At 39.8% G+C, this 24,688-nt stretch overlaps 1 protein-coding gene across 2 annotated transcripts in view; it reads right to left on the reverse strand.

Moving 5' to 3' along the window:
* Positions 1–24,688, reverse strand: part of SCP2 (sterol carrier protein 2) — a 163,420-nt gene that overhangs the window by 5,143 nt on the left and 133,589 nt on the right. For both annotated transcript variants that reach the window (XM_081223104.1, XM_081223105.1), the window contains exon 14: positions 16,139–16,268. In XM_081223104.1, the coding sequence (XP_081079230.1) occupies positions 16,139–16,268 (130 nt within the window). The remainder of the gene's footprint in view (positions 1–16,138; positions 16,269–24,688) is intronic.

Below are 24,688 nucleotides of genomic sequence, written 5' to 3' on the forward strand. Positions count from 1 at the left end.
AAAGGTGATGGGCTGTCATTCCTGTGTTCTGTTACACCGTATAAGACTCTGTCTTGCTGGCTCTCTCTCACTCTCCTGCTGGCCTTGAATAAGCTAGCTGCTATACTGTGAACTGCTTACTGCACATGGAGAGGGCTACATGGCAGGGTACTGACCTTTAGGAGCTGAGGGCAGACTCTGACCAATAACCAGTAAAAAACTAAAGCTATCATTCTCACAGCTACAAGGAAATTAATTCTGCCAGCAACATCAGTGAACTTGGACACGAACCACTTCCCCAGTCAAGTCTCTAGATGAGAACTCAGCCCTGGCCAACACCCTGACCATGTCCTGTGACACCCTATGCAGAGGACCCAGCTAAGCTGTCCTCAGCCAACTCACCCATGGAAGCTGTGAGGTAATAAATAAATGTGTGCATTTTTTTAAACCACTAAGTTTGTGGTAATTTGTTAGAAGGTGAATAGTTATCTAGATCAGGGGTTAAACTTTTTCTGTAAAGGATCAGACACTAAATATTTTAGGCTTTGCAGGCCACTAGGTCTCTACTGCAACTACTCAACTCTGCACCTGTAGCACAAGAGCAGCCATAGAGAATACATAAACAAATGAATGTAGCTGTATCCCAATAAAACTATTTTCAAAACAGGTAGCAGACCAAGAGGGATAAGATATTTGCAACTCACAGACCTAACAGAGAATTTGTATCCAGAAAATATAAAAAACTCCTATCACTCAATTAGAAAAGGTTATATAGTTCAGTACAAAAGTGGGCAAATAACATAAACAGGCACATACAAAAGATCTCCAAATGGTCAAAAAAAGCACATGAAACAGTGTTCAATTCCATCAGTCATCAGGAAAATGCAAATTAAAAGTACAGTTGAGATACTACAACAAACCTACTGGAATGAATGGCTTAAAAAAAACCCCAGAAGATAATACCCAGTGCTGGTGAGGATGAGGAGCAACTAACAGGTCAGAACAATGCTGGAGGGGACTGTAAAACGGTACAGCCACTTTAGACAACAGTCTGGACATTTCTTAGAAAGCTAAACATACACATGCCATATGACCTACCAATCCCATTCTTAGGTGTTTACCGAAGAGAAATGAAAACATAAATCCACACAAAAACCTGTATGTGGATGCTCATAGTGGCTTTATTCAAATTGCCAAAAGCTGAAAAAAACCAAATATACTCCAGCTGGTGAATGGATAAACTACTCAGCAACAAAAAGGAACAAACTACTGATAATACATGAAAGAAGCAGGCTCAAAAAGCTGCATACTGTATGATTCCATTTGCAGTTTATGACATTCTGGAAAAAGTGAAACCACAGGGACAGAAATCAGATCAGGGGTTGCCAGGGCGTGAGGGTGACAGAAGGGGTTTGACTACAAAAGGACATGAGGACATTTTTTTTTTTAATTAAGGGTACTTTAATCTATCTATCTATTTATTTTTGGCTGTGTTGGGTCTTTGTTTCTGTGCAAGGGCTTCCTCTAGTTGTGGCAAGCGGGGGCCACTCTTCATCGTGGTGCACGGGCCTCTCACTATCACGGCCTCTCTTGTTGCGGAGCACAGGCTCCAGACGCGCAGGCTCAGTAGTTGTGGCTCACAGGCCTAGTTGCTCTGCGGCATGTGGGATCCTCCTAGACCAGGGCGCGAACCCGCATCCCCTGCACTAGCAGGCAGACCCTCAACCACTGAGCCACCAGGGAAGCCCTGACATTTTTTGGAAATATTCTGTATCTTGATTTTTGGTAGTGGCTATACAACTGTATGCATTTGTCTAAATTCACAGAATTGTACATCTAAAAAAGGTAGATTTTACTGTATGTAAATTATACCTCAATGGACCTGACTTAAAAAAAATAAAAAACTGACATTACCAAGTACTGTCAAAAATGTGGAGCAAATGAAACACTCATATAATATGGAAGAGACTGTAAAATAGTATATCCATATAAAAAAACTGGCTATATGGTAGCTCATGACTTAGTATTTCTACCCTGGTTATAGGCCAAATGGAAATAAGTACATGTGTCCACTAAAAGACACGTATGAGAATGTTCATAACACCTTTATTCATAAGGCCACAAAATGGAAAACTGCAAAGATACAGCAACCATGAACTGAATAAATAAATTCTGGTGTATTCACATAGTAAAAATGAACTACTGCTACATGCAACAATATAATAAATCTTACAATGCTGAGTGAAAGAAGCCACATCTAAAAGAGTAAATATTGTATGGTTCCATCTATATGAATTTCCAAAATAAATAATATCAACCTATGGTGACAGAATTTGGAATAGTGGCTCCTTTTGGGAGTGGATAGTGATGGGAGGTGGTGTCAGGGAGGTTTCTACAGTGCTGGCAACATTATGCATCTTGATCTGGGAGAAGTATTCATTTGTTAACATTTATCAGGCTGTACACTACAGATTCATGCCCTTTCTTACAGGCTAGACTTCAGAAAACTTTTACACAAAACAAAACCAAAAAAAACAGGTGGCGGGATGAATTTGGCCCACAGGTCATAATTTGTCAACCCCTGATATAGATGGTAGGATTATAGGAGAGTAATGTTTTCATTTTGTTTCTCTATCTTTCCCAATTTTTTTGCACTTAAGTATGTATTACTATATAAAAACAAAGTTTTAAAAATATTAATTTTTTTATTGGAGTATAGTTGCTTTATAATGTTGTGTTAGTTTCTGCTGTACAACAAAGTGAATCAGCCATATGTATGCATATATCCCCTCCCTCTTAGACCTCTCTCCCACACCCCCCATCCCACCCATCTAGGTCATCACAAAGCACCGAGCTAGTTAACTATTTTACACATGGTAGTATATATATGTCAATCCTAATCTCCCACCCTCCCCATCTCCCCGGTGTCTGCATGTCCGTTCTCTTCGTCTGCGTCTCTATTCCTGCCCTGCAAATAGGTTTAAAATATTAATTTTAGTAGTATAACCAAAGTATAATGCAAAAAAGGCTGTACCACAAAGACTCTAATATCTTATTGCTAAATCAGCAATGTCTACCTTGGACAAGTGCAAAAGGAAAAATTCACCAAGAAATCAAAATTTTCAGTAGTCAGTGTTTCAGGCAATCAATATAACAATAGTATTCTAATAGTACTACTACCACTAATAGTAATAATGTCAAATTATGGCCCCAAAGTTAGATAATCTGTGCCTTAATAAAAAAAGATAGGTGTTGCTATGGTCTGAATGTTTGCATCCCCCGCAAAACTTGTATTTTGAAATCCTAATGCCTGATGTGATGGTATTGGTAGGGAGGGCCTTTGGAAGGTCATGAGGGTAGAGCCCTTATGAATGGGATTAATGCCTTATAAAGAGGCTCCAGAGAGACTCCTAGCTCCTTCCATGATATAAGCCCACAGCAAGAAGGCACTGGCTATGAACCAGGAAGAGGGCCCTCACCAAACGGGACCATACTGATGCCTTTATCTCGGACTTCCAGCCACCAGAGCTGTGAGAAGTAAATTTCTGTTGTTTATAAGCTACCCAGACTGTGGTATGTTCGATATAGCAGCCCAAATGGCCTAAGATGGGGGTAAACTATGAAAAGTACAGCATGCCTATATTATTAAGTAACGAAAACAAGATTGACAATTAAAGTTTTTATTATATGTCTTAGAATGCAGGGATAGCCCATAAAAAGACTGTGATTCAATAGCCACTCCATCTTTGCCTGTAACAAAATTTTCTCTTATTACTTGAAAAAAGGTCTGAAGTCTTAAAAATTAAGGTATTTACAACCTAGAAAATCCAGTTCTCTTGTAGATATATAACATCAAAGAGCAGGGAGAAAAGAAGCTAGCAAATTGAGATAACTGGACTTGATTCATAGTTGGATTAGATCCTAATATGCCAAAAAAAGGACTCATAGTCAATAAAAAGGTGACTTTAGGAAATAAATGCTGCTGCTGCTGTTACTATATCAGCATTTACTGAGCTCTCACTATGCCGATTACTTCACATACCTGGACTCATACAATAACCCTATGAGGGTCAGAGAGGTCAAACAACTTGCCCAAGGTCACACAGCTACTAAGTGGCTGAGCTAGGTATGAAAGCAGATTCCTGCTGCCAAAGCCCACACTCCCAACTCCTAAGCTCTATGGCTTTCCCCTGTTATAGGAAGAATACAAACATTCAACAGCTCAGTTTTTTTTTTTTTTTTTTTTTTTTGCAGTTATGGCCTCATAACCTGTTATGGCCTCTCCCATTGCGGAGCACAGGCTCGGGATGCGCAGGCTCAGCGGCCATGGCTCACGGGCCTAGCCGTTCCGTGGCATGTGGGATCTTCCCGGACTGGGGCACGAACCCATGTCCCCTGCATCGGCAGGCGGACTCTCAACCACTGCGCCACCAGGGAAGCCCCAACAGCTCAGTTTTAATTGAGCCTTCACCAATTCACCTGAATCTGATGTATCCCAGATGCTTTCTCAGCTCCCCTAGTCCTTTTGAGGAGTCACAGACAATTCCAATGTGTTTACGCAAAATTCATGTTTAATATATGGGTTGGGGAGGAAGCAATGATTTACTGAGCACTTACCATGCTAGGGGCTTTACATACCTTAGATCTCATTTAATCCCCACAACAGCTCCATGGATAGTCATTATTCTCACCATTTTCTAGATGAGACAACTGGACTCAGGGAAGGTTTATACCTAGTAAGTGACAGAGCCAAGGCCTGAACCCAGGTTTCGGTATCTCCAAAGGCTATGCTCTTTCCCCTGTACCTTGGGGATGAGAGACTCTGAGGCTTTCTGTATCATGTTCCCCATTAAGGGGCAGGGTTGAGAACTCAAACAGGTGCTGAGAGGGAAGAATATACGAATGAAAGAATAATATATCATGTTAAATTAATTAAAGTTGGCTTCCTGGAGATATGTGAGTCATTTCAAAGGAGAAGAGGGAGGGGCCGAATTCATGGAGAAACACCAGGCAGCAAGAAAAGATTATGGAAAAATGCACAAAGCCTAAAAGTCCTTGATATAACCATCTGTATCATTACCAAACCCTTAGAATATAAGCAAATGAAATACATTTAAGTAAATCTTACTTTGTTAACAGAAAGTAAACCTCTCAATAGTATGGACGTGTCAAAAGATCTAGCAATTCTCTTTAAGATGCCAGTTCAAACTAGGACAGGTTATTAATGCTTTAACGTAGCTGATCTCTAACAAATGGTCATTTGTTGGCTGATGTAAAAGGAGCTGGCAATTTCCCACGGTAGCTTTTACTGGTAAGTCCATATTTCAACGCCACTCCTGGCTGCCAGCAAATATCAGTTTCAGCAGAAATTCAGGGTAAAATCCCTACAGGTATGGAATGGGGCACCTAATGTGGGGAGAGCTCGCTGCCAGAGTCCACATGCAGAGAGCAAGGTTTTTCTGAAAATTTGCCATATGCTTCCATAAGCATATAATCTTTCAAAACAAACAAACAATAACAACAAAACGGGAAAATTTTTCTTCAAAAATCTCCCTGGGGGCAGAGTCAAGATGGAGGAGTAGGAGGACGTGGAGTTCGCGTCTCCTCACAACTAGGGCACCTACCAGGCACTGGTGGGGAACCACGGACACCTAAGGGGACGGGAGGAACCCCGAATGACCAGGTGGGACGTGGCGGGGAGGAGAAGTGGAGGTGGGATGGGACCAGCACCCCTGAGAGACGGCTGGGGGAGGGGAGGGGTTCTCACACCTGAAGGAGCCCATCCACAGTGAGGGGAGCAACGGGGATGGGGAGAGACCCTTGAGAGGCCAGAGGATCGGAAGGGAAGGCAGCCAGCGCTTCCCCCACCCACTTGGGCCCTGCGCAGTCTACTGAGGTCCCGGGCATGATCCTCTGCCCTCCCAGACCCCCTCTGGCCGCCCGGGTCCTGAGGGCGTGGGTGGGGAGTAGAGGCCAGACGGGACCGGTGCACTGAGGGGCGGCTGGGGAAGGGTGGGGTTTCCACGCTCGGGAGGGGCCCACTCACAGAGAGGGGATCAGCAGGGACCGGGAGGATGGGAAGGGAACTAGGCCAGCGTTTCCCCCACTCACTCGGGCCCCTGGGAGCCTACTGAGGTCCCAGGCCAGATCCTCTGCCCTCCAAGGCCCCCTCTGCTGCACTGGGACTAAACCCCGCCCCTGCACTCCCACCCAGGGCCTTATCTCTGAACTCCGTTGTCCGAGGCCCCCTCCAGCCATGCTACCTTTTCCTGCCTCGGGGATCCTGAGCATAGGCCTCACCCAGACCTAAGCTCTGCCCCCCACAGCCAAGGCCTTTTCTGGCCCTTTTTTCTTTTTTTGGGGGGGTGGGTGGGTTGTGGTTGTGTTTTACCTTGTTGTTGTTGTTTCACTTATATATTTATTTTTTCTAACTTTTAAATTTTTTTCTAATTTTATTTTATTTTTTATTCTTTGTTATTGTACTGCTCCTTTTTTTTTTTCTTTTGCTGCGCCGTGCACCTTAAGGGATCTTGGTTCCCAGGCCAGAGGTCAGCCCTGAGCTCCTGTGGTGGGAGCGCTGAGTCCAAACCACTGGACTAACAGAGAACCTCAGACCTCAGGGAATATTAATAGGAGTGAGATCTCCCGGAGGTCCTCATCTCGGCACCAAGAGCCAGCTCTATCCAACTGCAAAAACTCCAGCACTGGACGCCTCAGGTCAAACAACCAGTAAGATAGGAACACAGCCCCACTGATCAAAAAAATGACATGACAAAAAAATGTTACAGATGAAAGAGTAAGGTAAAAACCTACAAGATCAAATAACTGAAGAGGAAATAGGCAAACTACCTGAAAAAAGAATTCAGAGTAATGATAGGAAAGATGATCCAGGGGCTTCCCTGGTGGTGCAGTGGCTAGGAATCCGCCTGCCAATGCAGGGGACACAGGTTCATATGCTGTGGAGCAACTAAGCCCATGTGCCACAACAAATGAGCCTGCGCTCTGGAGCCCATGACCCACAGCTACTGAGCCCATGTGCCACAACTACTGAAGCTCACGTGCCTAGAGCGGGTGCTCCACAACAAGAGAAGCCACCACAATGAGAAGTCTGCGCGCCACAACAAAGAACAGCCCCCGCTCACTGTAATTAGAGAAAGCCTGTGCATAGCAGTGAAGACGCGATGCAGCCAAAAATAAATACACTAATTAATTAAAAAAAAGATGATCCAAAATCTCAGAAATAGGATGGAGGCACGGATCCAGAAAATACAAGAAATGTTAACAAAGACCTAGAAGAACTAAAGAACAAACAAACAGTGATGAACAACACAATAACTGAAATGAAAAATACACTAGAAGGAATCAATAGCAGAAAAACTGAGGCAGAAGAATAAAGAAGTGAGCTGGAAGACAAAATGGTGGAAATAACTGCCGAGGAGAAGAATAAAGAAAAAAGAATGAAAAGAATTGAGGACAGTCTCAGAGACCTCTGGGACAACATTAAATGCACCAACATTCGAATTATAGGGGTCCCAGGAGAAGAACAGAAAGAGAAAGGGTCTGAGAAACCATTTGAAGAGATTATAGTTGAAAACTTCCCTAACATGGGAAAGGAAACAGCCACCCAAGTCCAGGAAGCACAGAAAGTCCCATACAGGATAAATCCTAGGAGAAACACACCAAGAAACATATTAATCAAACTAACAAAAATTAAATTCAAAAAACAAAAAAAACTTAAAACCAGCAACAGAAAAGCAAAAAATAACATACAAGGGAATCCCCATAAGGGTATCAGTTGATTTTTCAGCAGAAACTCTGCAGGCCAGAAGGGAGTGGCAGGATATATTTAAAGTGATGAAAGGGAAAAACCTACAACCAAGATTACTCTACCCAGCAAGGATCTCATTCAGATTTGATGGAGAAATCAAAATCTTTATAGACAAGCAAAAGCTAAGACAATTCAGCACCAGCAAACCAGCTTTAGAACAAATGCTAAAGGAACTTCTCTAGGTGGGAAACACAAGAGAAGAAAAAGATCTACAAAAACAAACCCAAAACAATTAAGAAAATGGTAATAGGAACATACATATCGATACTTACCTTAAATGTAAATGGATTAAATGCTCCAACCAAAAGACACAAGGCTCGCTGAATGGATACAAAACAAGACCCGTATATATGCTGTCTACAAGAAACCACTTCAGACCTAGGGACACATACAGACTGAAAGTGAGGGGATGGAAAAAGATATTCCATGCAAATCGAAATCAAAAGAAAGCTGGAGGAGCAATACTCATATCAGATAAAATAGACTTTAAAATAAAGACTGTTAAAGAGATAAGGAACGACCCTACATAATGATCAAGGGATCAATCCAAGAAGAAAGTATAACAACTATAAATGTTTATGCACCCAACATAGGAGCACATCTATACATAAGGCAAATGTTAACAGCCATAAAAGGGGAAATCAAGAGTAACACAATAATAGTGGGGGACTTTAGCACCCCAATTACAACAATGGACAGATCATCCAAAATGAAAATAAATAAGGAAACACAGGCTTTAAATGATGCAACAGACCAGATAGATTTAATTGCTATTTATAGGACATTCCACCCGAAAGTGGCAGAATACACTTTCTTCTCAAGTGCACACGGAACATTCTCCAGGATAGATCACAACTTGGGTCACAAATCAAGCCTTGGAAAATTTAAGAAAATTGAAATCATATCAAACATCTTTTCTGACCACAACACTATGATATTAGAAATCAATTACAGGAAAAAAAAACCTGTAAAAAACACAAACACATGGAGGTTAAACACTGCACTGCTAAATAACCAAGAGATCACTGAATAAATCAAAGAGGAAATTAAAAAATACATAGAAACAAATGACAATGAAAACATGACAACCCAAAACCTATGGGATGCAGCTAAAGCAGTTCTAAGAGGGAAGTTTATAGCAATTCATTCTCACCTCCAGAAACAAGAAAAATCTCAAACAAACAATCTAACCCCACACTTAAAACAACTAGAGAAAGAAGAACAAAGAAAACCCAAAGTTAGTAGAAGGAAAGAAATCCTAAGGATCAAAGCAGAAATAAATGAAATAGAAACAAAGCAAACAATAGCAAAGATCAATAAAACTAAAAGTTGGTTCTTTGAGAATATAAAAATAAATTTGATAAAACTTTAGCCAAACTCATCAAGTAAAAAAGGGAGCGGACTCAAATCAATAAAATTAGAAATGAAAGAGGAGAAATTACAACTGACACCACAGAAATACAAAGGATCATAAGAGACTACTGCAATGACGACTGTATGCCATTAAAATGGACAACCTGGAAGAAATGGACAAATTCTTGGAAAGATAAAACTCTCCAAGACTGAACCAGAAGGAATTAGAAAATATAAACAGACCAATCACAAGTAATGAAATTGAAATTATAACTAAAGACATTCCAACAAACAAAAGTCCAGGACCAGATGGCTTCAGAGGTGAATTCTATCAAACATTTAGAGAAGAGCTAACACCTATCTTTCCCAAACTCTTCCAAAAAGCTGCAGAGGAAGGAATGCTCCCAAACTCATTCTATGAGGCCACCATCACCCTGAAACCAAAACCAGACAAAGATACTACAAAAAAAGAAAATTAGGGCTTCCCTGGTGGCACAGTGGTTGAGAGTCCACCTGCTGATTCAGGGGACACGGGTTCGTCCCCTTGAGAAAGAAAAACAGAGCTGTAGGAATCAGGCTCCCCAACTTCAGACTATACTACAAAGCTACAGTAATCAAGACAATATGGTACTGGCACAAAAAACAGAAATATAGATCAATGGTACTGGATAGAAAGCCCAGAGATAAACCTATGCACCTATGGTTACCTAATATATGACAAAGGAGGCAAGAATATACAATGGAGAAAAGACAGCCTCTTCAATAAGTGGTGCTGGGAAAACTGGACAGCTACATGTAAAAGAATGAAATTAGAACACTCCCTAACACCATACCCCAAAATAAACTCAAAATGGATTAAAGACCTAAATGTAAGACCGAACACTACAAAACTCTTAGATGAAAACACAGGAAAATTAAAGACCAAGATCACTGATGAATATAGATGCAAAAATCCTCAACAAATACTAGGAAACAGAATTCAACAGCACATTAAAAGGATCATACACCATGATCAGGTGGGATTTATCCCAAGGATGCAAGGATTCTTCAGTATACACAAATCAATCAATGTGATACACCACATTAACAAATTGAAGAATAAAAACCATATGATCATCTCAATAGATGCAGAAAAAGCTTTTGACAAAATTCAACACCGATTTATGATAAAAACTCTCCAGAAAGTGGGCATGGAGGGGAACCACCTCAATGTAATAAAGGCCATATATGACAAACCCACAGAAACATCATTCTCAATGGTGAAAAACTGAAAGCATTTCCTCTATCAGAAACACGACAAGGATGTCCACTCTCACCACTCTTATTCAACATAGTATTGGAAGTCCTACCATAGCAATCAGAGAAAAGAAAGAAATAAAAGGAATACAAATTGGAAAAGAAGAAGTAAAATTGTCACTGTTTGCAGATGACATGATACTACACATAGAAAATTCTAAAGATGCCACCAGAAAACTACTAGTACTAATCAATGAATGTGGTAAAGTTGCAGGATACAAAAGTAATGCACAGAAATCTCTTGCATTCCTATACACTAACAACAGAAGAGCAGAAAGAGAAATTAAGGAAACAATACCATTTACCATCGCAACAAAAAGAATAAAATACCTAGGAATAAATCTACCTAAGAGACAAAAAACCTGTACTCAGAAAACTATAAAACACTGATGATAGAAATCAAAGATGACACAAACAGATGGAGAAATATACCATGTTCTTGGATTAGAAGAGTCAATATTGTGAAAATGGCTATACTCCCCAAAGCAATCTACAGATGCAGTGCAATCCCTATCAAATTACCAATGGCATTTTTCACAGAACAAGAAATTTTACAATTTGTATGGAAACACAAAAGACCCCAAATAGCCAAAGCAATCTTGAGAAAGAAAAACAGAGCTGTAGGAATCAGGCTCCCCAACTTCAGACTATACTACAAAGCTACAGTAATCAAGACAATATGGTACTGGCACAAAAAACAGAAATATAGATCAATGGTACTGGATAGAAAGCCCAGAGATAAACCCATGCACCTATGGTTACCTAATATATGACAAAGGAGGCAAGAATATACAATGGAGAAAAGACAGCCTCTTCAATAAGTGGTGCTGGGAAAACTGGACAGCTACATGTAAAAGAATGAAATTAGAACACTCCCTAACACCATACCCAAAAATAAACTCAAAATGGATTAAAGACCTAAATGTAAGACCGAACACTACAAAACTCTTAGATGAAAACACAGTAAAAACACTCTTTGACATAAATCACAGGAAGATCTTTTTTGACCCACCTCCTAGAATAACAAAAATGAAGACAAAAATAAGCAAATGGAACCTAAATTAAACTTAAAAGCTTTTGTGCATCAAAGGAAAACATAAGACGAAAAGACAGCCCTCAGAATGGGAGAAAATATTTGCAAATGATGCAACGGACAAAGGATTAAACTCCAAAATATACAAACAACTCATGCAGCTCAATATCAAGAAAACAAACAAGCCAATCAAAAAATGGGCAGAAGACCTAAACATACATTTTTCCAAAGAAGACATACAGATGACCAAGAGGCACAGGAAAAGATACTCAACACCACTAATTATTAGAGAAATTCAAATCAAAACTACAATGAGATATCACCTCACACCAGTCACAATAGCCATCATCAAAAAATCTACAAACAATAAATGCTGGAGAGGGTGTGGAGAAAAGGGAACCCTCTTGCACTGTTGGTGGGAATGTAAATTGATACAGCCACTGTGGAGAACAGTATGGAGGTTCCTTAAAAAACTAAAAATAGAACTACCATATGACCCATCAATCCCACCACTGCGCATATACCCTTAGAAAACCATAATTCAAAAAGTCACATGTGGGCTTCCCCAGTGGTGCAGTGGTTAAGAATCCACCTGCCAATGCAGGGGTAACAGGTTCGAGCCCTAGTCCAGGAAGATCCCACATGCTGCGGAGCAACTAAGCCCGTGCACCACAATTACTGAGCCTGAGCTCTAGAGCCCGTGAGCCACAACTACTGAGCCCGTATGCCACAAATACTGAAGCCCACGTGCCTAGAGCCCGTGCTCCACAACGAGAAGCCACCACAAAGAGACGCCCATGCACCGCAACGAAGAGTAGCCACCGCTCGCCACAACTAGAGAAAAGGCCCACGTGCAGCAATGAAGACCCAACACTGCCAAAAAAATAAAATAAGTTTAAAAAAAAAAGTTACATTAAAAACAAAAGTCATGGGCTTCCCTGGTGGCGCAGTGGTTGAGAGTCCGCCTGCCGTTTCAGGGGACATGGGTTCATGCCCCGGTCCGGGAAGATCCCACATGCCGCGGAGCGGCTGGGTCCATGAGCCATGGCCACTGCACCTGCGCGTCCGGAGCCTGTGCTCCGCAACGGGAGAGGCCACAACAGTGAGAGGCCCGCATACCGCAAAAAAAAAAAAAAAAAAAAAGGTCACATGTACCCCAATGTTCATTGCAGCACTATTTACAATAGCCAGGACATGGAAGCAACCTAAATGTCCATCAACAGATAAATGGATAAAGATGTTGTACGTATATATAATGGAATATAACTCAACCATAAAAAGGAACAAAACTGGGTCATTTGTAGAGATGTGGATGGACCTAGAGTCAGTCATACAGGGTGAAGTCAGAAAGAGAAAAACAAATATCATATATTAACACATATATGTGGAATCCAGAAAAATGGTACAGATGAACGTATTTGCAGGACAGGAATAGAAACGCAGACATATTGAGAACAAACATGTGGACACAGGGGGGTAAAGGGAGGGTGGGATGAATTGGCAGATTAGGTTTGACATAAATACACTACCATGTATAAAAGGGATAGCTAGTGGGAACCTGCTGTATAGCACAGGGAGCTCAGCCTGATGTCCTGTGATGACCTAGGTAGGTGGGAGGTCCAAGAGGGAGGGGATATATTTATATATATAGGTGATTCACTTCATTGTACAGCAGAAACTAACACAACATTGTAAAGCAATTATACTCCAATAAAAATAAAAATTAAAGAAAAATAAAAACTTAAAAAAATCACCTTGACATCTGTCTAGACATGTCAATATATAATCCTGAAGTAACCATTAACATTCAGTCATTTTAAAAAATTGGCATTATTTCCCCAAAGTTCTTTTTATTTCTAAAAGCTAGAATCTAGATGAAGCATTTAGTTTTTCTTCGTACATCATGTTAGATGGCAGCTCACAGAATGTAAACATAGTTATTTTTCTGCCCACTCATTTTGAGAAAAAAAAAATGCTGCCCACACCAGATGCCCTTACTACCACTCAGCTTTTCCTTCATTAATCTCTAGTTGATTCCTTATTCAACAGTACATATAACACTGCTCTTAACATCTTCTCCTTTCTCCAAGCTCTAAACTCTATTCCAGGGTCTCTGACAAACCCCTCTGTACCTCAAAATGCCCCTGAATATTTATCTACCCCCTCTTAGAGGAAGAAGTATCCATCCCTCCTTGCTAAGGCTAACCCTCCTTCCACCTGTGCTCCTGATGTCATTCTCTCCTCCAGGACCTTCCTCAGTAATGTAGCAATAATGAACTCTACCATCTTTGATAGATCTCCTTCTCCTTCACAGCTTCCAAGTACCATCAACTTCACCCCAAACACCCCTAGCAACTACCATGTAACAACATCCTTTTTTCTCACTCCCAACACTCAGCTATCCTTTTTGCTTACTTAGATGATGGTGCCATCCATCCTCCTAGTTGCTCTCTCTGCTTCTGATTTCTTCATTTCTAATTCATCAGGTCGAATACACCAGCTTCATCCTCTAAAACACAGCTCTTTCACTTTCCTACTCAAAAAGATTTAAGGGATTGATTATATATAAAATCGTTTTCAAAGTTCATAGTATAGCCCTCTAAAAAGCTAGTTCCTATCCATCCCATCTCTTAATCGCACCAGGCTCTCTCCAAGAGAAACATAACATACAATATAGCTACCACTTACTGAGCATCATTCATTCATTCTGCTGTTCATTTTTTATTTATTTATTTTACTGAAGGCCTACCATGTATCAGGTACTATTCTAGGCACTGTGAATGCAGCAGTGAACCTAAGAGGCAAAAAGCTCTGCCTTCATGCAGCTTACAACTCAAGTGGGGGGGATGGACAATAAGCAAAGAAATAAGATATGGTATATCAGATGGCGGTAAGTGCTATAAAGAAAAATAAGGCAGAAAAGGACAATAGGGAATGGTAATGGGGGTGTGATTTAGAAGTGTGGTTGGGGAAAGGCTCACTGAGAAGGTGACATTTGGGCAAAACCCCAAAGGAAATGGGAGAACAACCCATGAGGATATGTGAGGGATGACGATTCCAGGCAGTAGAAAGCCCCTGAACTGCGAACGCCCACGTTCAAGCAATAGCAAGGAGGCCAGTGTGACTGGAGCAAAGTGAGGGAGAGTATAATAAGAGAGAGAAGACTAGGGCCAGATCATGTGGTGTGATTGTAAGAACCCTGGTTTTTACCCTGTGAGCTGAAAGTCACTGGATGGTTTTGAGCCAAGAAGGGTCACATCTGACTTGAGTTATAAAATGATCACTCGGGCTGGTGTGTGGGGAAACAGGGTGGAAGGTTAGAAACAGGGAGACCAGGCAAAAAATGATGGAGGACCAAGGTGTTAGTAGTATAGGATGGAATTTGCTGGCGGATTACACTGTAGAGTGTGAGAAAAAGAAGAGCCGAGGTAGATGTAAACTATTACATGTAGAATGGATAAACAACAGCTCCTACTGTATAGCACAGGGAACTATATCCAGTCTCCTGGGATAAACCATAATGGAAAAGAATATTAAAAAAAGCATGTGTATATGTGTATAACTGAGTCACTTTGCTGTACAGCAGAGATTGGCACACCATTGTAAATCAACTATACTTCAATTAAAAAAAAAAAAAAGAGCCAAGCATGACTTCAAGGGTTTTAGACTGAGAAACTGGTAAGACAGAGGAGCAATTTAGCAAAGATGCAGAAGACGGTTCGAGGAGAACATAATTAAAGGGGAGTGGGATGAAGATCAGCAGTTCAGTTTCATACATGTTAGCTTTGAGATACCTACTAAGGATCCAAGTAAACTTGTCAATTATGCAGCTGGATATACACCTTGGAGTTCAGTATCTGAGTTCACACTGAAGATACCTGGGAGTCATCAGTGTAGAGACGGTTTTAAAAGTATGAAACTAGATGAGAGTCCCATGGACTAAATGTAGATAGAACTGAGCCTTAGAGCACTCCAACGTTTAGACTTTTAGAGATGCAGAAATAAACAGGGAGAGAGGCCAAGAAGGAACAGCCAGTAGGTAAGAAGAAAGCCTGGAAAAATAATATAATTATGAGGGCTGGGAATTAACCACTAAATTTACCAACATGACGGTTACTTGACCTTGACAAGAACAGTTTGGGGATAATAATGAGGACCAAAGCTGACTGGAATGGGTGAGAGAAAGACTGGGTGAGAGAAGTGGAGGTAGTGAGTACAGACAGGTCTTCTGAGGACACATAACCATACACTGAACCATATGCTTCACAGGCTAATTAGGAGATAATGCTCTTAATCCTCATGTGACTCTATGAAATAGGTACCATTTATTATTCCCATTTACAAATGAAAAAAACAAAGCTCAGAGAAGTGAAATAATTTGTTCAAGGCCAGAATCTGTGAGTGGCAGGACCAGGACTCCAAATCCAAGTCTGTTTAATTCCAAAGCCTATGGATGGTGACAGTGATGGAGCCTCCCAGTCTTTGGGAGGAAGCAGCTGCGACCTATTCCTGTTCCCAAGGATTCCCCAGTTCTTTAACAAGGTCCTATAACTCTAAAGCCTGCCCTTTTGGAGAACACCAAAGCAGGCCCCCACTTTTCTTTGTGAACTTGTCAGTGCTCCTATAAATGAAGTCATCACTGCACTGACCTGAGTTACGGAGAACTGAACCTTTGCCATTCTTCACGTCCACCACCCAGGTGGCTTCTTTACCTCCAGGGCCATCCTTCACCTTGAAGGCAAAAATACCACCGATTTTCTTCACAAACTGCTCCCCTTCCTGGAAAGAAAAATAACACAGAGTTATATGAAGTTCATTCCTCTGGCTTTTCCCAAAATTTTTAAATAGATACATGACGTGAGCAGCTGGGCCAGCAGACAGTCCCCAAGCTCCCTTAGGATCTTTTACCCAGAGAAGTCTGAAAGGCAACCAGGCAACAACTCCGTCATCTACCAAATCTTTTGTTGAAAATAGCTTTCTGGATACAACTGGTGGAAGGACAGGGAGAATGGGAGAGTGGGTGGCACAGCAGCATTTTCTACTGAAATAACCTTCATTTGTCTCAATAATTTCTGAAAGATTCACTCTGGCCTCTCTCAATGTAGGAAGCCTAACTCCTCTTTTTCTTTGTACGTAAATTCCTTCACATATATTTTTGGTGTTTCACAATCAGAATTTAAAGATAAGTGGTTCAACTCATTTCCTGGATTAGTATAAAGAATTATACAAGTAATATACCAACCACCACCTACTTTTGGATCTTGAGGAATGAAGCCAGAAAAATAACCTCAGATCCACATCTCCGTTGGTTTCCTTTCTCCCTCCCTCTCCCCTTCATTCCCACTCTGTTTCATCCTTCCTTACTGAAATACTGATTGACCGAAACAATGATTGGCACCAGACTTTATTCCAGATGCTACGGAGTTAGAAGGGTAAATGATAATACACTATGATCACTACGGAAAAAGGGGAACACAGGGGCCTACAGGAGCACAGAGGACCCGCTAACCCGGCTGGCAGGGTGAATAACTCACACACCTTAAAAAAAAAACACACACAATAATTTTATTGCAATTATTTTTCTTTAGAGAAAAAAACATATTGTACTGCGGAAAAAATAGAAAATATTGAGAAGCAAAAAGAAAACAAATCATTCATAATTTCACCACTCAGAGAAAATAACATTTTGATATAAATCTCCTCTATCTTTTTTCTCTGCATATATATATATATATATATATATATATATATATATATATATTTTTTTTTTTTTTTTGGCGGTACGCGGGCCTCTCACTGTTGTGGCCTCTCCTGTTGTGGAGCACAGGCTCCGGACGTGCAGGCTCAGAGGCCATGGCTCATGGGCCCAGCTGCTCCGCGGCATCTGGGATCTTCCCGGACCGGGGCACGAACCCGTGTCCCCTGCATCGGCAGGCGGACTCTCAACCACTGTGCCACCAGGGAAGCCCCTATATATATATTTTTAATGAGTATATATACTGTTTTGTAATCCACTTTTCGGTTTAATATAGTTATCCTTATTACTGTGTCATTAGTATTCTTTCATATAATTTTAAATGACCATACATAGTCTTTAATTGTAGACGTGTACTATACTTTATTTAACCAACACTCTGCTGCTTGATGTTTAAGGTTAGTCCTAACTTCTGGCTCTTATAACAATGCTGTACATAATGTTCTTATATCTAAGTATTTTTACATAACCTCATTTACTTAAGGTTAATCTCCAAGAATTAAATTTTACTAATTAATAACAATGAATTTGCAATCAGCATAGATTTGAATTCCTGCTCTGCCATTACTTATATAACCCTGAGCAATTTACTAAATCTCTCTGAATCTCAGTTTTCTTATCTGTGAAATGGAGATAATAATATAGCTACCCTCATAGAGTTGTATGGTATTTAAATACTCACAAAGCACAGAGTAACTGCTCAATAAACGCTGGCATTTTTCCCATTATTTTACTCTATGATCTGTCTGCTATTCCTGTGCCAGTAATATAGCTTTATAAATGTACTTTACTCTTTGGTACAGTAAATACCATAATTCCTCTCTTAGAAAGATTCTTGACTATTCTTGGATTTGTTTTGGACATTTTTTCCTCTAGATGTACATTATAATCATTTAGTTAGGTTTTCCCCCAAAAATGGGGCTATAGAACTTCCCTGGTGGCGCAGTGGTTTAGAATCCACCTGCCAATGCAGGGGACATGGGTTCAATCCCTGGTCCGGGAAGATCCCACATGCCACGGAGCAACTAAGCCCGTGCACCACAACTACTGAGCCTGTGCTCTAGAGCCCGCGAGCCACAACTACTGAGCTGGCACGCCACAACTACTGAAGCTTGCACGCCCTAGAGCCCATGTGCCACAACTACTGAGCCCGCGTGCTGCAACTACTGAAGCCCATGCGCCTAGAGCCCATACTCCACAACAAGAGAAGCCACAGCAATGAGAAGCCCATGCACAGCAACAAAGAGTAGCACCCACTCGCCCATAACTAGAGAAAGCCTGAGCGCAGCAACAAAGACCCAACACAGCCAAAATAAACAAACAAACAAACAAACAAATAAATAAATGGGGCTACATACAATATATGGATCTGTTTGGAGGAAAAGTAATATCTTTACAATATTAAGTCCTCCCATCCATGAAGATGGTGTATCTTCAAGTTTCCCTTGATGTCCCTTGGCAATATTTTGTCATTTTCCCCCATATAGGCTTTTGTACATTTCTTGCCAAGTTTATTCTTAGTTTTTTTATATTTTACATTACTCTTGTTAATAATACATTTTTCATTATATTTCATGACTAGGTAATTGCAAATATATAGAAAATATATTCATCTTTACATATTTATTCTGGAATTGGCTACCTTTTCAATTTTCTTTTAATTTCTAATAGAGTTTTTATTTACCACCTTTTTTTTTCAGCCTTACATCCCTGCAATAATTTATATCCAAGATTCCTCCTTTTGGTATCATAGTATTTCTTCTTTTAACAAAGACTTTAGTGTTTACTATGTTCAGGCACTGTGCTAAGTACCTGAAATACTCAAATAATTATTATCAGATACTAACCTCTGTTTCTATGTATGCAGAGAGTCTGGCCTAAGTTCTTTCTTTTTGTTGGGTTTTGTTTGTTTTATAACAAATTCATTGAGATATTTATATATCAAAAAATTTATCCTTTTAAAGTATATAATTCAGGGACTTCCCTGGTGGTCCAGTGGATAAAACTCCATGCTCCCAGTGCAGGGGGCCCGGGTTCGATCCCTGGTCAGGGAACTAGATCCCACATGCATGCTGCAACTAAGAAGCCCACATGCCACAACTAAACATGCCACAACAAAGATCCTGTGTGTTGCAACTAAGACCCAGTGCAGCCAAAATAAATAAATAAATAAAAACTTTAAAATAAATAAATAAAGTATATAATTCAGTGGTATTTTAGTATATTCAAAGTTGTGCAACCAACACCACTATCTAATGTTAGAACATTCTCATCACCCCCAAAAGAAAACCATACACATTAGCAGTCACCCCCCACCCCCACCATTCTCCCCTCCTGCTAGCCCCTGGCAACCACTAACCTACTTTCTGTCTTGATGGATTTGCTTATTCTGGACATTTCACATAAATGGAATCATACAGTATATGGTCTTTTGTGACTGGCTTCATTCACTTAGTATAATGCTTTTAAGGTTTATCCACGTTGAAGCACGTTATCAGTAATTAATTCCTTTTTATGGCCAAATAATATTCCATTGTATGGATGCAGCACGTTTTGTTTAGCCATTCATCAGTTGATGGCTGTTTCCCCTTTTCAGCTATTATCAATGATACTGCTATGGACATTTGTGCACAAGTTTTTATATGGACATAGGCTCTAATTCCTCTTATATTTAGAAGTAAAAATTGGGTCATAAGGTAATGTTTAACCTTTTGAGGAACTATTAAGCTTTTTTCCAAAGTGGCTGCACCATGTTACACTCCTACCAGCAACAAATGAACGTTCCAACTTCTCTACATCCTTACCAACATTTTTGTCTGTCTTTTTAATTTTAGTTATCCTAGTGGGTGTGTCAATCTTTTTCTTGTACATAGATAACACACCTGAACCTATCTAGAATGAACCATGGGTCTTAGGACTCCAAAGAAGCTATTCTAAAAATATTTAGTCTAGGCCTACTTATCTCAACAGCCATGGAAGCAATTCTTACATGTGACTGTCCTGAAATCAACTACCAACATTCTCTAATTAAATCAAGAAATCAAAATGATTGTCAAATTTTTAAAGTGAAGGAGAGAAATTCTCTTATTTTGGCTTCCCTTAAAACATCTCACTCAAATTAAGTTAACTTTTGGAAAAACTATTAACAACAACAATACTCTTTTGGGAGCTATAAAGTCTTCAAGTGCTTTTATATATATTATTTCTTTAATTTTCATAAAACACTGTAAGTAGTTGCACAGGTGTTAATATTAGCTCATTAAGCAGAAAAAATTACTGAGGCTCTAAAAGATTAAGAACGCTTTAGACTATTCTCTATCCTACTGCCAACTAATCCATCTAATATAACCCACCTAACACTAACATAAATATCACTTTCAGGTTTGAATTTAAATGGCTCCCCATAGCCTACAGGATAAAGTCTGCCTTTATATATCATTCAAAATTCTTCATAATCTGAAGGATATTTATATGTTCTTACCTTCAGCCCCTTTTTCATCCTCCCCAGCTTTTTAAATTCTGAACGCTTTGAATGCCATGAACATACATGCCTCTATGCCCTTGCTCATGCCCTGTCCCAGTTCACTCACCTCCTCCTACTCTCCATTCCCACCTAACTTCATCAATTCAAGTCTCAGCTCACATGCTAACTCTTCTGGAAAGGTGTTTCTGCCTCTACTGGACACTTTGATAGCCCTTTGCACATACACCCACCTGCAAGTTTCTTGCTAAAGCAGTTTTTTTTTTTTTCCCCAGGAAAAATTTTCCATGTCTATTTTCCCACTAAACTCAATGTTCCCTGAGGGGCAAGGACGTATGACAAGTAAGCAACACAACCAGAAATCAATCTCAGGTTGGTTTAACTTCAAATTCAATGCTCTTTCCATTTGCTCATACCATATGGCAAAGTAGGTTATATCAATACTTCCAAACTTTAGCCTATAAAAGTAGTTTCTGTCACCATAAATAAATTAAAAGAAAGTTCAAGTCTTTTCCACATTCCTTAAAATCCTTTATCCTTCAAGGTTCTGTGGAGATAATCTAGAAGAGTACGTAGTAATGCTGGTGTGCTGGGCCACCCAAGAAGCCAGGCTTCCTTTGGGGCCAAGAGCCCATGAACAGCTACTTCCAGCTGCATCTGCACGTCATCTGCTCGCACAATGCCTCGGGAATAGTTATGGTAGACACCAACAAGCTAGAGCAGGAAATTACCAGCAAACGTTTAGGAATTCTACCTGAATACCTGGAAATTCCTCCCACTTCCTTAAGACAGATGTAGATTAATTTTGCACTTGCTGTTACTTTTGTCAACCAACTGATGCTCTTATAAAATCAAATCCTTTGGTCAATAAAACATTTTCAATTGAAGAAGGAGCGAGAGAGGGCAAGGAAATGGACAAGGAGGAGAGAGTTAAAAGGGTAAAGAAAATACACATCTGTTGCAACACTAGAGATCACTAATACTAAGAAAGTTCTAAGTGCCTCCTTGCTTGAAGAAAAGTACTTCTTTCTGAGTAGGCAAAGGGTCAAGGAGTAGGTCCTGTTGTAAACTTAATAGGAACAAAAAATTAAGGCAGAATTCAAAGAAGGGCAATGGGGTATTGCTATTGAAAACAAAAGTGGAAATAAAATCTCTTGCCAGGCTTCCTTTGCAATGCAGAAAATGCATGAATTGACAAAAGATTCCAAGACTTTCACTTTCTAGTACTACAAACATTTAGGAAACTGACAATCGTGGGAAGGAGAAAAGAAACAAGGGGACAAGGTCCATGCAAGTGAGGTTACAGAAGGAGAAGAAAAGAATTAAAATGGGAGCAAGAGGCATACATTTGCAAAGCTAAAAGAAAACTGTGAAATAAAAACAGCACTGTTGTGTTAATCCCCGTAATGAAATATGCAATGGTTGACATATAGCCATAACAGATACTCTCTAAACTATTTTCTTTTTTGACAGAATAAAGTTGAAAAAAAAAAAAAAAAAAAGGGACAACCTGGCAGAAGCAACTATCCTATGGATTACTCTGCAGGCAAATACTGGTGGCATGAAAAAAATTTTTTTCAAGCTGAGCCCTTAGAGAGTCCAGCTTCACTTTAGTGGACATTTGTAATAAAAGAAATTTAAAAAACAATAATGAGATATATTTTCCTACTATTGGCAAAGATTTTTTTAAAACCAGCCAACAAAGCACTGGAGATAGTGTGAAGAAAAAACCATCACTCTCATGAACTGTCATTAAGTTTGTAAATTAGTACCCTCTTTTAGGTGGATAGTTTGGCAACATGTATCAAAAAGCTAAACATACATATCCAACAACCCAACATTTTCCCCTTCTAACTATTTGTGCTAAGATAATCATGGCATTAAGTATTTAAAAATGAGGGCAAAAGGAAATTTATTATACCTTTTTTTTTTACTTGCAAGATTTAAATATAACACAATGTTCATCACAGGAGGCTAGTCATATAGATTATGATACCTATATTCAAATGTGTACTATGGGGTCATTAAAACTGATGGTAAGGATTTATATTTATGGGCAGGGAACATACTATCAAGAGAAGAAAGCAAGTTATAAAATAACAGGTAGGGACTTCCTTGACAGTCCAGTGGCTACGACTCCACACTCCCAACACAGGGGGCCCGGGTTCAATGCCTGGTTAGGGAACTAGATCACACATGCAGCAACTAAAGATCCTGCATACCGAAACTAAGAGCTGGAGCAGCCAAAAAAATAAATAAATGAATATTAAAAAAAAAAAAAACAGGTAGACTAATGAGGGTGTATCCCTCAAGATGGCAGCAAGATAGGTCTGCAAGCTCCTGGGCCACTGCCTGCCTGCTGGGAACTGTCAGCCCTGGCCCCCTCTACATCAGGAAGATTGTTGATCATTATGAAAATTCTAGAAATGCAGGGTACTTTGTCAAGACACGTCAGTCACTTTAGCTGTTTTCCCATTCACAGCACAATCACCTTAAGGTGTTAAGAAATCCTTTGTGCTACAGTAAGGGAGTTACAAGATATGCACAACGCTTGCCTTCACACTGTGGCTCTAACATGACTGAAATGCACACCTTAAATGTTTTGAATCCTTTATTTCAGCCCACTGGTTAGCTTAATAGATGTGTAATTGGAATTATGTGACTGTGGCTATACCTGTGCCTTGTTGGTCACAATTAAAATCAATTATGAAATTCCAAGGTATCTTTAAGTTTGAAACAATGAAGTAAATACCTAATTTTGCCTGAAGAGAATAACTCTCTATTTTGGAGAGTTACTGTTAGATTGCTTTAGCATGATTATTGTCTATCAAGAACTAATTACTGATCCACCAGAGGGCAGACAGCAGAAGCAAGAAGATCTATAATCCTGCAGCCTGTGGAACGAAAACCACTTTCACAGACAGATAGACAAAATGAAAAGGCAGAGGACTATGGACCACATAAAGGAACAAGATAAAACCCCAGAAAAACAACTAAATGAAGTGCAGATAGGCAACCTTCCAGAAAAAGAATTCAGAATAATGATAGTGAAGATGATCCAGGACCTCAGAAAAAGGATGGAGGCACAGATCGAGAAAATGTAAGAAATGTTTAACAAAGACCTAGAAGAATTAAAGAACAAACACCTAGAAGAATTAAAGAACAAACAAACAGAGATGAACAATACAATAACTGGAATGAGAAATACACTAGAGGAATCAATAACAGAATAACTGAGGCAGAAGAACGGATAAGTGACCTGGAAGACAGAATGGTGGTGGAATTTACTGTCGTGGAACAGAATAAAGAAAAAGGAATGAAAAGAAACGAAGACAGCCTAAGAGACCTCTGGGACAACATTAAATGTACCAACATTCGCATTATAGGGGTCCCAGAAGGAGAAGAGAGAGAGAAAGGACTTTAGAAAATATTTGAAGAGATTATAGTTGAAAACTTCCCTAACATGGGAAAAAAATAGCCACCCAAGTCCAGGAAGCACAGAGAGTCCCAGGCAGGATAAACCCAAGAAGAAACACACCAAGACATATACTAATCAAATAGACAAAAATTAAAAAGACAAAGAAAAATTATTAAAAGCAACAAGGGAAAAATGACAACACACAAGGGAACTCCCATAAGGTTAATAGCTGATTTCTCAGCAGAAACTCTACAAGCCAGTAGGGAGTGGCAAGATATATTTAAAGTGATGAAGGAGAAGAACCTACAACCAAGATTACTCTCCCACCAAGGATCTCATTCAGATTCGACAGAGAAATCAAAATCTTTACAGACAAGCAAAGAGAATTCAGCACGACCAAACCATCTCTACAACAAATGCTAAAGGAACTTCTCTAAGTGGGAAACAGAAGAGAAGAAAAGGACCTACAAAAACAAACCCAAAACAATTAAGAAAATGGTAATAGGAACATACATACTGATAATTACCTTAAATGTGAATGGATT

Source organism: Mesoplodon bidens (assembly GCF_964165515.1).
Source record: "Mesoplodon bidens genome assembly, chromosome: 2".
Lineage (NCBI taxonomy): Eukaryota > Metazoa > Chordata > Mammalia > Artiodactyla > Ziphiidae > Mesoplodon > Mesoplodon bidens.